This window comes from Falco peregrinus, chromosome W (genome assembly GCF_023634155.1).
Source record: "Falco peregrinus isolate bFalPer1 chromosome W, bFalPer1.pri, whole genome shotgun sequence".
Taxonomy (NCBI): Eukaryota; Metazoa; Chordata; class Aves; order Falconiformes; family Falconidae; genus Falco; species Falco peregrinus.
The window spans coordinates 11,971,714-11,986,877 of NC_073743.1; the positions used below are offsets into that span (position 1 = coordinate 11,971,714).

Genomic DNA, 15,164 nt, shown 5'->3' on the forward strand with positions numbered 1-15,164 from the left:
CTTGTTCTCCGTTTATTTTGATACACCTTTGTCCAATACTACATGCTGAGCAACATCTTTTCAACCTTCCTTTACGCTCCCTCCTATCCTCTCTTTCTTGTGCTAGTACCATAGGATCCCGAGGGGGTACTAATCCACAGTCTTTTTGCCACTCAGGTTTGTCTCGGAGGACGAAGAACATGTCTGCATATGATACTTCGTCCCATTTTCCCTCTATTCTCAGTAACAACATTAATTGCAGGAGAGTGTTATAATCTAACGTTCCTCCCTCCTGAGGCCATTTTGCATCACTCTCCAATTTATACAAAGGCCACCGCTGATTACAATATTTAACCAATTTCCTTCTATTTTCGGTACCACCCTGTCCTACAATATCCCTCCAATGTTTTAATATACAGCCCAAGGGTGATTTTTCACTTCTTCCATTTCCTATTTCGCAATTTTAATTACTTTGTTTTTCTCCGGCCGCCTTAGCCACCCAAGGTCGGAAACGCGGATAGAGCTCCTTACTCGTTTTGCACTCAAACGCGTGTCTCAAGCACTCTTGCACTCACACTCAGTCAAAATAATTAAGCTATACACGGAAAATCAAAATGTGCATCTCAATCACACCATTCACACTCTCCGGGCAGCCCTCAGTCACACAAGCAGTATGTTATACGGTACCGTGCACTTATGTACAACTTTTAGGAACACTGACAGTTCACAAAGTATGCATTTCAATGAACAATTGCCAAAAAACAAACAACAAACAAAAAGCCAAATTTTTCCTGGTCTTAAGCAGAGTGATAAGTTTTCCGCTATTTGCCTAGAATTACCAGAATATTATTATTTTTCAACATACATTTCATAACTCCAAGTTTTGAACATGTAACAAGACAACACATAGAACAAACAAGAAACAGAGCGCTATTTCAGTTGTTACGTCCTAGGAATTCCCCAATTCTTAAGACAACCTAAAGGAAGTTTTTAGCTTCCCCCTTTTTTCTTTTTCTTTTTTTTTTTTTTTTTTTTTTTCCCCCGACGCAAAAGTTTCCCTTTTACTTTTGCTATGAGGTCCCTCTTGTTACTATGAAATTCCGCCTTATTCTGTCCCGCCCCCCGCTTTCCATCACGAGGCCTCCAGGCTTTTAGGATCTGGCAGTAACCTTGGGTTTGCTCGATCTGCCCTCAAGATCACTAGCGGCCACCCCTTGGTCAGCAAACCCCCTCCCAAGGTACCTTTCCTCCTGGGGACTACGCTGCGCGCCGGACGTCTCCGTGCGTCTCACCAGCCGCCCCGTTTCTAAACATACCGTTTTATCCGTGGATCCAGGGGTTTCTCTTCTGCTCCCGGGTGAACAGCTGAGAAGAGGAGGCTCCTCCGAGGAAATCTCCCGGGGCGCGCCTAGGAGCGTCTGCTCCGCAGCTGGTCCCTCAGCCGAGCAGAAATCCTCCTGCCTGGCTCGCCAAAATGACATACGGAATTAAACTCTATACTCAAAAGTTATAAAGTAGGTATGTTTATTGCGCGCAGATGCACGGGGGATCGCTCCTCCACAAGCATGCATGCCCGAAGTGACAAACCATCTCACATTTATACAATGAAACAAATGAATATTCAATTAACGCCTATACATATTCGTTACCTAAACCCGCTTACTCTCGCTTACTCTCGCTTCGTATGTTAATTAGCTTATCAGTCCTTTGCCTGGAATGTGGTGGTCTTGCAGGTTTGTAGGTGATTCATGTTCTTGTGACCATCTGATCTTCTCCAGCAAGAAGACTTAGCACTCCCTCCCTCTAGATATCATTGGAATATCTCTCATCCTTTTCTCATTCTTTTTTAAATAGCCCCTTTGTTAGAGGAAGAAGGGTAGGTGTCTCCTCAAAGCTGTGTGCCTATGTGACCAGACACCGCACCCATGACCAGTCACCATACCCACATTCCTTGAGCAGACATATCGCAATCGATGTCCATTGTCCCCATTTCACACTATTTCTCCATATCAGTTTGTTCTAAAGGGTAATAGTTCACAGAAATGCTGTTTCCATCTATTTCATGATATTTTCACAGTTGAATTTCTAAGTGCTATCCTGAGTACTATTTAATTCAAAGTCATATTCATATAGTATGCCCAATTAGCAATCTTAATGTAGGCACTAATATAACTTATTAAGTTTCAAAATTATGGTAGATGGATGATTGTATTGGGTCTGGCTGCGATGGAGCTAATTTTCCCCATAGCAGCCCTCATAGTGCTGTGCTTTGTATTGGTAGCTAGAAAGGTGGTGATAACACACCAATGTTTTGGCTACTGCTGAGCAGTGCTCCCACAGCATCAAGGCTGTCTCTCCAACATTCTCCCCCTCACCCCCAAAGGCCAGTAGGCTGGGGGTGGGCAAGATCTTGAGAGGAGACATAGCCAGGACAGCTGACCCAAAGTGACCAAAGGGATATTCTATACCATATGATATTGAGTGGTTGATGGAATTGAATGTGGTATTGGTGGTTTGACTTTGAGACAGTTGGAGCGAATGTGTTGTTAAGGGTTAATTCAGGTTACAAGCACTTTGTAAGTCCTGCTAAGTGCTTCCTTAAGCACCAAGAAATCCTTTTGTTTAGAAAGGAACTTCACAAAGGAAACACCCCCACAAGATAGATGAGCTGATAGGAAGTTTACCACAAGCAATGAGCTCAGCAAAACTAGGGGAAAGCTAATTCCGGCAGGGGGAGATCTCGTCAACTGACTCATTGACCACCGACTCAAAAATTCCCCCAGACCCAAGAGCAGTTGAGACTGAGCATGCAGACTAATCAACGAGAAGTGAGAGAATTATTTGACAAATGGGAAACTGAGTACTAAGTAATGAAGTAGTTGGTTGACTTGTAACCAGTGAAGACTGATGTCTTTGTATGCTAAACTGTATAAATAGTGCAAAGTTTAGACAATTGGGGAGCTAGGCATTTGTGGGTCACCACTTAGCTCCCTACTTTGCACAAACTAGAATTAGGAAATAAGGAATACCTCGACTTTGTGTGTGAATTGGTGCTGCACACCAGGTAATGAACCCTCTTACGGGAAAACAATACAACACGATGTCTGTTTTGCAATAAAATGTAAGGGGGGGGGGCAGTCTTTTTTAGAATATTTGTCTTCTGAAGCAACTGCTACTTGTGCTGAGGCCTTACTTGCCAGGAAATGGCTGGACATTGCCTGCTGATGAGAAGTACAGAATAATTTTTTTTTTGTTTTTCTTTGCTTTTCTTTATTGAAATGTCTTTATCTTGACCCCTGAGGCTTTTTTTCATCTTATTTTCTCCCCCTCTGCCCTGTCTTGCTAAGGAGGGAGAGTGATAGAGCAGCTTGGTGGGCAGCCAAGGTCAACCCAGCACAGTTCTTTTTGTCACCCAATTCGAGGGTGAGGAATTTCAGATAAGGATAGTAATTGGGAGAGGTAACTGGCAAAACACGGACCAAACATTGCTAGTGAGAGGAATAATTCTGGGGAATTTCAGTTGTAATTATTGTGAAGGGACAAGGGGTAGAGAGATTTTGATTTTGGCATGGGGAGTTTTTTGTTGATGTAAGCAAAGTTTGTGAAGATTGTAGACTGGGCCACATGCATATTTTAAATATAATCCTTAAACACATGATTTTTAGGGACAAAGGGTGGAATGCATTAGTTTTATGTCGCAGCACTCTCCAAACTATCAAGCTGCAACAAAGTCTTTTACCATCTCATACCAGCATACTCTTCATGCCAGTCCCTCTACTGCCTTCTCCTCATCTTGCCTCATCTAAAGCACACATTCCCTCTCTGCTTCTTTCTCAGCTGCCCTCTCTTCATTGGCTCTCAACCACTTAACAGAACCAGCCACACCTGCACCTTATCTACATTGGCCAACCTGCTGCCCCTGAAGCCAACCCACAGCTGTATATTATCAATGTTAATTAACCCAGCTTCATTCCTCTACACCAGAGCAGAGATTTCTCTGTAGCTCGTGGTGAAGAACATGGTGATGTTAGGTGGGGAAGGAAAAACCCATCTACACGAAGTAGATAAGCAGGTACTCATTTATTGAAGCACTGGGTGCTCAGTGGTATCTCCACAAATCAAGCGCACCTATGCAGAATTCACTGTTACATTTATGCACAAAAATTACAAGGTCATACACTCCCAGTTACAATTATTGGTTAGTAATTTACATATAATATCTGCTGTGTCATCCTCTTCTGTTACTATGCTTGCGCAGAGGAAGGGTCTTCACCTGGGCAAGGGTCTTCTTGACCTGTGGATGTGTTCTTTAGTATTATAGTGAAGGTAGTTAACTTCAGGACACCTTAAAAGTAAGTTTTGTTGCCAAGTGGGACAGCTGGATATTGGCCTTGCCAAGCTGTCCCATAACTCATCCTATACACAACAGAACCCAGGTGCTCTGGTTATGGTCTATAGAATAAGAACTTCAAGTAACACAGACTCAAATGACAAGTAGCACAACAACCTATACATCATTAGTTAATAAGTGTTAACATAATGCTAATGTAGAGGCTGGCTTCTTAAAATCAAGATGTTCCTATAGTTAACTGTTTCACAAATAAACACAAAATATAGAAAGATTCAGTAAAACTTTAAGACAATCTGCAACAGTGAGGCAGACTGTCCCCCTGTAGCCCATGGAGGTCCATGGTAGAGCAGATATCAACCTGCAGCCTGTGGAGGACCCCATGCTGAAGCAGGTGGATGCCCAAAGGAGGCTGTGACCCTGTGGAGAGAGGAGCCCATGCTGGAGCAGGCTCATGGCAGGACCTGTGACCCCCGTGGGAGGGACACGCTGGAGAAGTCTGTTCCTGAAGGACTGCACCATGTGGAAAGGACGCAAACTTCTCCAGCAGTTACAAGAACTGCACCCTGTGGGAAGGACCCATATTTGTGAAGCTTGTGAAGGACTGTCTCCTGTGGGAGGGGTTCCATGCTGAAACAGGAAGAGCATGAGGAGGAAGGAGCAGCAGAGACAACGTGTGATGAACTGACCGCAACCCCCATTTGTTCAATGAAGTTGAATGAAACTCATCCTCAAATTCTCTTCCCCAAATACTTTCACCTCCCATTCCTGTACTGGTTGGATCACCAGTCTGAATCATGAAACCCTGCATAGAAATTAAATGTTATTACAGCATCACATAAAATAAATACACAAAAATGTTTTATGCCAAGTGACCTTTTTTTCAAACTTACATCATACCTTTCAACAAAATATGTTAAAATGCTGTGGATAAGTTAAGGTGTTGCGACCAGAAAGGAGTCGTTTAGGACGACCTCCCTCCCCTTGGGACCAACGTCCAAGTTCGTGATACCCTTGGACTGAATTAAGGTGAAACAACGCCAGCCAACCAGTTTTATGATTTATTAATACAAAATACAAGACATAGATATGATAGCTCAACGGCAATTACTTTAACTGGATAAGCAAGTCCCATGCCACACATTGTTGCTTAGATCTGGTCACTATTCAATAAAAAGAGAGAGAGGAGAGGAAGAGAGAGAGAGAAGAGAGATATCACCACCCATGGATCTGTGGATCCAGCAGCATCCAATTGGTCCTCTTCACCCTGGCTGTCTTGGTGGTGGGGGTCCCACCTGAGCTTTCATTGACGGAAGCTCAACGTGTGAGCAGTGGTCGCAGGGGGTCCTCATCAGTGGTCGTGAGGGGTTTAGGCAACCCCTGCTGTGCACATGAGTAGTTGCCACTTATATAGAACCGATACACATGCATATTCGTAAAGCAGAAATATAATTGGTTAGTAGTCTCTAAACGCGCGCGGTTCTCACACCCCTAATTATCATGACTAAAATAAGCATTCTATCCATGTAGCTAATTGTGTTGCTATGCTTCAGCCTTGTAGTTTGTTACTCCCTATATTCCCATACCGCTCCCTATCTTTCTTGGCCCTGCACCTGCTTTCCCAGCAGCTGTATCTTGTTAGAGCCACAGCCTGTTGGCACAACATAATTACTTGGTCTCAGGATTCAAGAATAGCTCAAGGCTACCTTTCTTGTTAACTTCAGCACAGCAACTTCAGTACAATTCTGATTACAGGCCTATTCTAATACCAGGCCTGGATTGTGCAGATCTTCAGAGATTCTAAAGCCATGCTTCTGCAGCCATTCTTCTGCAGTTGCCTTATGTTACCACAGCAGTTTCTTCCAGGAAGTGCTAGCTAGATCTCACCTTTGTGAGACCTAAAGCCATTCCATCCTGTACCACCTTGTGGTTACCAAGTTAGGCAACAGCAGCTCACTTTGCTGCAACAGCTCGTTTCAGTTCCTCTCCAATCTGAGCAGAACTGCTTTTTGCACCAGTTCCACTTGAATTTGTGCGCCAAGCAATGTTTAAGGCAATTTTCAATATATCTGTTCTTTACATAAGGGACAAAGCATTTGAGGCTTCCTTAAGTGAAAATCAAGTACTTGTAAAAAGAGATTACTCACTGTTCCTGCTAGTGAAGGACAGAAACCTGACTATCTGTACCTTCTGCAAACACTTAGGCTGTATCAACTTGATTCTGGTAGAACAGAAATAAGAAGCCTCACATGAAATGCCATTCTGACATGAAATGAAGTCCTAATTCAATTAGGATTGCCAAATTAATCTTTCTCTTAATTTTCAGATCTCTTCCACCTTAATAGTTGTCCTGCAACCGACAACAACTTCATTAAGTGATAAAGTTCTTTAGAACCTCAGAGCTGTTCAGACTTTACAGGGAACTCAGAAGCCATTCCAGAAATCCTTTGTGCAAAAGGTAAATGTAAAGGGTTAAGAGAGGACTGACCAAAAAGGTACATTATTTAAACCAACAAAGAAATTAACTTTTTTTACAAGTTACCTTGATGATATAATGAAATGTGTGTCCATTGTAATAATAATTTCTGCTGTGCATACACAAGTTTTCCACTGTTTTGGGGCACCTAAAATCATGTAACAGAAAATTCAGGCTACAATAAATATTTAATTGTATTGTATCAAGACCATAAAGATTTTAGTTGAGACTCAGATCCTGTTGTACTGAGAAATTTTTCAGCACACTGTAAAAAGGGCTTTCATCAAATAAGGAAAAAACCAAACCCCCATCTCCTCAAACTGAGCTGGAAGTAATATCTTGAGAGGAGTACTAAGTTGCATGATTACACAGGAAGGGAGCAACAAGGTTAGGGAGCAACAGGGTCGGGATCCAAATCTATTTCCTCAAAGCCTAGCTCAAGGCACCAGTGATTAAATGTTCCTTCTCCAGCTTTTTAATTACATATTGTATATTTACAAAACCAATTAAGGAATCTATGCTCCATAACCAGAAAGGTGTTCATTCTTTTACCTCTATAATTCTATTAAGCTATATATGTAAGATATCCAGTGCTGCATACAAGAAGTAAAATACTAAAAATACAATATTTTAAATTATAGAACAATTTTGCAGTCAGCAGAGTCAATTATCCTCTTCTGAAACTACTGACAAACATTGTTTGGAATCAGGGTGAAGAGGTAGAATATTACCATTGATAGAATGAAAAGGGAAAAACACCCAACCAAACCAAACAACCCATTTATGTTTGTGACTTGATTCTATTTTTTTTTATTTTATTTTACTTCTGAGAGATTTGCTACCAGAGTGAAAATTCTTTGTGATTTCTTTTCCACTGGTTTTAGAAAATGGATTAGTAGCCAGAGTAGATCTACATAGACAGGTTTATGCAGTCACACACATTTTCCCAGAAAACTAGAAAATAGCCAGAGTCCATAGCTACAGTTACTTTAGCTGTGGCAAGGAACATTAGCTTGGGTTTAGTGATATTCTAAAGTATCTCATGAAATAGAGCACCAATGGCATAACTAATGGAACAGACAAGATTATAATCCCAGTTCCTGCTGAGCAGTATAAAAGTAGTCATTCACAACTTTACTCCATAAGCATATGGCCAAAGTTTTAAAGGGCATACAAAGCCACATCCTCTATGCTCTAATTTTTCATCACATTCATTTTAGAGATTTTCATTTCAAAGCTCAGCTGGGAGGAAATACTAGAACAAGAAAGGACAAACCTAACAATAACCAAGACTATTAATATTGTATTTAATTTAAAATTGCATACAAAACATTGCAGTGCAGCACCTAGCAATACCTAGCAATACCATGCATGCAAATATACTGGCACGCTGGCATGAGAATTAAAAAAAAAAGTATATATATATGTCAGAAATAATGTAGCTTGGCCTGTCACTCACTGGTAAGGGCTGTACCATTACTGCAACCTACATATTACCGTTATGAATTCCAGGAACTAGGGCTTGATGCAAAGAGACATTGGTGAAGAGAGCAATGAAAGACTAGCAGCCCTACAGGGTAGAATTGAGGTTGTGTTGCTTTGCCTGTGTTTCTGAGAAAACATGAACTTGTTTTTGAAGAAACATGGACTGCACTTAAATGGTTCAAGTTTCAATGTATAGCAATAATATATAAATCTACTGTCTCACAACAAAATCTTTGCATTTAGTAACATCACAAAGGAGAGATACTGATACAAGAACTTTACCAATAGTCATGCATAAAACTTTTCAATTATATACCTGTTTTTGGATATACACAGTACTAAATGTTATACACTGGTATAAATTTTACATTGGTCTTGAAGGGGCTGCAATAACATAAAATGTAGCATGATGGCCACATTTGGAAGTTGCAAGCTCTACTACTCCTCTGGCTTACACAGATCTACTCCCAAATCTACTGCTGCGGCCAACATCATTCTCTTTCAAGATGGAATCCAACAGCATTGCTTTACAATAATATGTAGCTTACACAGAAGAGCATCATGACCTATCCACATTTACAATTTAGAGAAAGAACAAAAGTTAAGAAAAGAATAAGCCCCCTGAAGCAATAATTTTAGAAAAAAACCCAAAATAATTAAAAAAACCAAGACTGTGTCCCTACTGTTACTTAGACCTATTTTTACTCTATTTGTGTTTGTCAATAGTTACATTCCTAGCTTGATACATTAAGAAACTGTCAGGAAACAAGGACATTAGAAAAAGGGGAAGAACTATTCCTTGCTTGGAACGTAAATCTTGGATACTGCCACCAAAAAAAAACATAGGAGGAAAGAAAAACAGAATAACAGAAAAGCTACCAGGTACATACTCAACAGGAAAAAGTTTGATATTAATATCTCCCATGCTTCTGTGGATGATGGCACCGTCTGAAACTCTTTTGGGCCCTTCTGCCTGAGTAGCTGCCATGACCTCTTCTTTAGAAGGTTTCTCATTAAATACATCTCTGTCAGAATCTGCACTCTTCACTAAATGTGAACCAGAAGATACAAACTGAAGAACAAAAGAAGGTAATTGGTTTTCTTTTTTCCTTGTATTACATACTGCTCCATGCCTGAGACATCAGTGTGATTATTCAACCTGCTAAACACCCACTAGATTTGAAATGTGGGCAGAGAATTCATAGATAGTATCCTTGGATTTCAGTGTTGTGTGTTATCAGCATTTCCAGTCACAAATTGCAATGCAATTGCATGTGAATCCAATTAACTTTTTATAATCTCTGTTATCTTCTAAACTTTTTCCCCTTTTCAACAGAAAGCCCACAGTAATTCAGCATATTTTCTTTAAAAAGGAGTGGAGAATGTCAGTGCATTCAATTCAGAAAAAATGGGCAGGTTTCATCACAAAACTTTTGATTTCACTGCAAAGTCAAACTAAATCCTCTTATTCCAATATTGCATTAATAAAAAACTATAGAAAAAAAAGCAAATTTAACTAAAAACAGGAGAAATCTCAGAAATTAAATTTTTATAGTACTACTTAAAGGAGGAAGCCATACAATAAATATCAGAGTACACAAGCATCCACATAAGTGAGTACACTTATGTATCAAGACAATCACTAATTTTCTGCATGCGTTCATTTGCCATATAGTCATGTTTTCTCTAACAGTGAGTAATGTTTCTAGAGTTTGTCTAACTTTTCTTCCTTACTTGTCAAATTGTTCAAAATGGTATATTCCATTATATACTAACCACACAAAGGTTTAGAAAGTGTACTATCTTGCTCCAACTGAAAACACATTCAAATTCAAGCACAAGTAACAACAGACAGACTGACCTCTAACCTCCATGGTGATTACATCCCATATCAACTAATAGCTACTCCAGAATTACTTGTCTCTTTGGCTTATTCATTGCATCTCATCTAAAATCTAAATTGTGAGTAGGAAGAAGACTCCTGTCTATTGCTTACCCATAATGCACTTAGTTCTACTGAGTCCTGATGCTACTCCAAATTTAATTATTTTTATTATATATTTTATACATACAGTTAATTATTGTTTCTTTAACAGTATAAGATCTGCTTAGGGTTTGGGTTTTTTTGTTGGTTGTTTTTTTTCTTCTTTAAGATTCTTAATCTAGAACAAAAGCCTATACCCTTCTCAGAGAACTATAATTTAGCCAAAAATATACCAAGTTTTTTTAACTGCTTGAGCAACAGTGAAAAAAATAAAGACTACAAAGCTATTCCTAGTCAATTTATGCTTGTTCAAGCTAAACATTCTAGAAAATACTTGCAATTTAAAGGGATGCCTCTGGAAAAGTTGCATTTGCAAACAAGACAAAAAGCTGGAAATGCCCAAGGAGGAAATTAAAAAATAATACAGAAAAAACATCAATACAAAAATGGAGTTACTTAAAGAGAAACCACATACAACATGTAAAATCTATTTTTTTAAAAAGCCATGCAAATTACTGTCATCTGCCTGGATATTTTGGAGAACAGGGCTTTCAGATGCCTTCATCTCTATAGTGATTACAGCACAATGTTTCTTTGCTACTTCTTGGAACAAAGCTAGTTGCATCACTCTGATGTTCTCTTGTTTTCCCAAGATATGAATATATCTGAATTACAAGATGTAAAAAGTTGTAACTACTGTTAGCTGCTCAGTCAGAGAATGTCTCCTTTCTGACTGCAAGAGACTCAAAGCAAAATTCCAAAAGCCTCTCAAAATAATTTTTACTAATTGGTTTTATAATGCTTCTCTATTCAGACTTGCTACATAATTTACTAGTCAGCCTCCTACCCAATAAAATCCCAACCATGTGATCCACATTTACTTTGTTATTACATCCAGTTAGCCAGAGATGAATCAATGACACATTTTTAATACAAATATGCTTGCCATATTTTCTCCTCATTTTACTAAGCTTTAAACTGCAATGACTCATTAATAAGCATGGGAACATCTTATCTACAGTCTAATTTAAGGCTTCTAAATAACAACAAAAAATATTAGAGACACCCACAGTCATATCAAGTTTTAAATATACTGTAAATTTAACTGAATATAGACTTTGAAACAAATATATTTATCCCCATATATCTCACTGGAACTTATCTGTTAGTCTCTACATTTATGACCTTAATGCCCAACACTGTCCCATAGAGAATGAAGCGTCCAGTTTCATCAAAAATTATATTAATTAATCTTACTGTGTCCACTTTCTCCAGCTCATGCTCAGCTGCCATGCATCAGCCAGACTCCATGTCTGGTAGTTGCTGCCTCATCTAAAGAAAAAAACCAGTCACTATTATATAAACATATTTCAAACTTTTGACCCAGCAAAACATCAATTCACATGCTTAGAAAATACAGAAATCAAGTGAGACTACTCCACTCAAACTCATCTGAAGAATTAAAATAAATACAAATAATAGTTTATTTTAATGACCTAATAGGCATGTTGCAGTAGTAGGCTCAAGCAAAGAAAGAAAAGTGTGTAACTGTCTAAAAGTTCTTAGAAGATTACAAATTTAATTCTTTTCATTATTATGTTATTGGAAATGGGCGTTTTCCCTAATTGCTTTCTAGTTAAAAAGAATCTAGCAGTAGGAACACACAGATGAAAATCAACAACTTGGTTTTAACTGCATAACTAACATAAATTAGTAAGAATTAATTTTGGGGCAAAGCAATACAAGCAGCAAAGAAGAAAACATGTAAAACCTTTTCTGCAAGAAAAATATAGCAATAAAGCTCAGCTTTAGAAACAGATGATAATGTAGATGAATATGCTAGTGAATAAATTCAAATAAGTAGAGAAAAAGAGAAGCAAGACCAAAGTCACACTCAGAGATTTATCAAAGACTTTAATGACCTTCCCCATAAAAAAAAAATTAAAAAAAAAATAAAAAAAGGAAAATTTATACTGGATGGGTAAGCCTTGCATTTAGCAAATTCATATAGATCAATATCTGATTTATACTCCCACTTCACATTCTTGGGAAATTTATATTCATGAGAAGTACCAGTCCAGTACTCAATCATTCCAGATTTAGCAGAAGACACTACTACTTTGTAGGCAGGGCTTAATTGTATCTGAAAAAGAGAGAATATATGGAGTTTATAAAAAACATGAAGAGGCTGGTTATTTCCTCATTCATCATATACAAATATTTTTCCTGTGTTCTTCTCAAATGTTGCAACAGAAGATATGGCATCTCCAGGGCAATATACCCATTCACATTGGCCAGGGTAGTAGCTGCAACAAAGAGTGAAAAGAAGAAGAAAAAAAAAGAAATAAGAACAGGTTTTACTTAGATAAGAATAGTTACATTATAAACCTGAAATCAAATATCAGAAGCAAATTTTTAACTTTGTGTACTAGTCTTGCTATTATCTGTCTTGGCTAAAATTCAACAGTGTTATAACCAAGCTTTTCCAAGCAACACAAATCAGTAGATGTACAACAATTTTTGTTGCTCCCATATTGTTTCATAAAGAGGCTGTGACAGAAAGCAGAGGCAAGAAAAAGTGGATATAAAAAAAGAATAAGGATGGAAATCCAGCTAAATAGCACCAATGGCATTAAAGATTACTACTCAACTTCTGTGACTCAATAGCATTTCTCTTCTACCCGTTAAATAGTTAATGGTTCAGTGAAGATGAAGACAACCACACCTTTGCCATATACTTACAGAAAAATACAACTAGGTCTTGCAAAAAAAAATAATTATTAAAGATGCAAGTAAAATTAAGACAATCACCCCATATTCAATAAGCGTTCTGAATACATTTAAGAAGGAACCCATTTGCTGCTAGCAAAAACATACTCTACAAATAAAACAAGCCAGAGATATGGTCGATAAGAGAAGTTATGTCTGTTTTTAAAAAAGTCTGTAACCAAAGATTCTGAGAACCAGAACTTGAAAACTAAATGACAGACCACAAAGAAACAGTAGTCTCCATAGGAAACTCGCATTTAGTATCCTTTCACAAATCAAACTAACAGATACTGAGAGACTGACAGATGACAGACTAATAATTTGGATTTTCAATGCCTGTCTGGTAAAGATTCTCAAACAGAGAAATATAACCAGAACTTTGTCTCAGGTTCCCTAGAAAGAATATGATCAAATAAATAAATAAGATGTTCCACTGATCTATGCATCATTATCCAAAGTTTCTGTAGAAATAGCCACCCTTCTACAGATCATTGATGGAAGCATAAAGCATAGGGATTTGCAGATAGTCACACTGTATAGATTAATTAAAACTGAAAGAATCTGAAGAATTTGAGACAAAGCTAATCAACCATGCAACATTATTTGCATATACCTATCAAAGCAAGCAACACAAGATAATGTGAGCTGAAAGGATCATACGCAACTTACGATTCTACATTAATCATTGCAAGCCCAAGCAAACAGCCATGAAAAAACTCTCAGGCAGGTCAACAGAAACTATCTGTTCAATAAACAGTAATGCAAAAGATAGAACAAAAAACATTAATTTTTATAAGGCTATTCGGGACAATGCTTATATTACAGCTGTATACTTTTCCTCATTAAAGAGTTCACTCCAGGTCAAACCAAATCATCTCTGGAAAAAAAATATGGGGAGAGGATGGTCTAGATTATTAAGGTTGAAAAAAACCACCCACCTATTCAAAGATAAATCAGAGGACATATAGACAATTGTTGTAGGTAGTATTCAGGGCATCCCTGAAGCAAAATGGATTTAAATTCTACCTCAGTTTTTTCCTGAATCCTCAAACAGGGAAAAATGCACCTTCTATTGTAATGTCAAATTAAGTGGGTTTTTTAATATTAGATGAATTTTATTTCATCCTATAATTTTACCAATTTTGTAGTGACAATACAGGGCTGCCAAGTAGAAAAAAACAGCAAAACAAAAGACTAAGGCTAATCAGAATTTTTCCACAGCACACAGCCAAGAGGGAATCAATTCCTATGGGCATTATCTGGAGGATGTCACTAAAACTATAACCAACAAAGCAGCTAACATAAGCATTTTTATAGGCATTCTGAAAAGCGTGGGGGTTTTTGTTTTGTTTTGTTTATACTTTTAATCAGTTTGAAAATTAACCAACAAATAGCCTACTGTGTGGAATAAATGTTTTACAATTTTAAAAGGCTTGTGGAAACATAAGTATTTCTACCAATCTTGGTATAGCATTCATTGATCCTCCTACTCTCCAAACTCACTCTTGTAACAGCGTGGGGCTTGTTTTCCTCTGGTATTGTTATAATTCCAATAATATCCATTCCTATTTCTCCCAGATTATTTAGCTACAAAATCCTACAATAGCAAGGCTAAGGAAAAAAATGTTCTTTCCAACAGAAGAAAACCGCTATCCTTATGACAACAAATAAGACAATACATACAGGCCAAGTTCTTTGTCTAGTGAAATTATTATTTGGCTATAATTTTTAAATTCAGTGCCAAACAATAGAAGAAATATTATGCCTAACTAAGTATTTTGAGAAACACCGCAACTTTGTGCATAATATTTGACACTGAGGAAAGGCATTGACCTACTCCACTCATATGTATTGTGCATACAGAGTCATAATTTTTTCTATTCAGTCAGGGAATCTCCAGCCACTTGTCATGGTCCACTCAGTGGACTCGTGATGGTTCGTTTACTATGATCTCAAAGCGCAAAAAATCAAGGCAACCACGCCAAGGGGTTATGCTTTGATCAAACAGCGCAACTTTATTGTTTGCCTGTAAAGCGGCATGCGATAGATAGAGTGATAGGAAGCGAAGAAAGGTAAAGTAAGAAGAAAGAAAAAGAAAAAGAGGATTATAGCTACCACCATGG

The 15,164-nt window shown here is 38.0% G+C and overlaps 1 protein-coding gene across 1 annotated transcript; it reads right to left on the minus strand.

Annotated features, from left to right (window-relative positions):
• Positions 1-2,082: 2,082 nt before the first annotated feature.
• Positions 2,083-14,604, minus strand: LOC129783044 (peptidylprolyl isomerase domain and WD repeat-containing protein 1-like). Its single transcript, XM_055792708.1, has 5 exons — positions 14,545-14,604; positions 12,314-12,415; positions 9,179-9,360; positions 6,870-6,951; positions 2,083-5,132 (listed from the first exon to the last, which is right to left on the minus strand). The coding sequence occupies exons 1-5, from the start codon at positions 14,602-14,604 to the stop codon at positions 4,878-4,880; spliced, it is 681 nt and encodes a 226-aa protein (XP_055648683.1). The 3' UTR covers positions 2,083-4,877.
• Between the last annotated feature and the right edge of the window lie 560 nt (positions 14,605-15,164).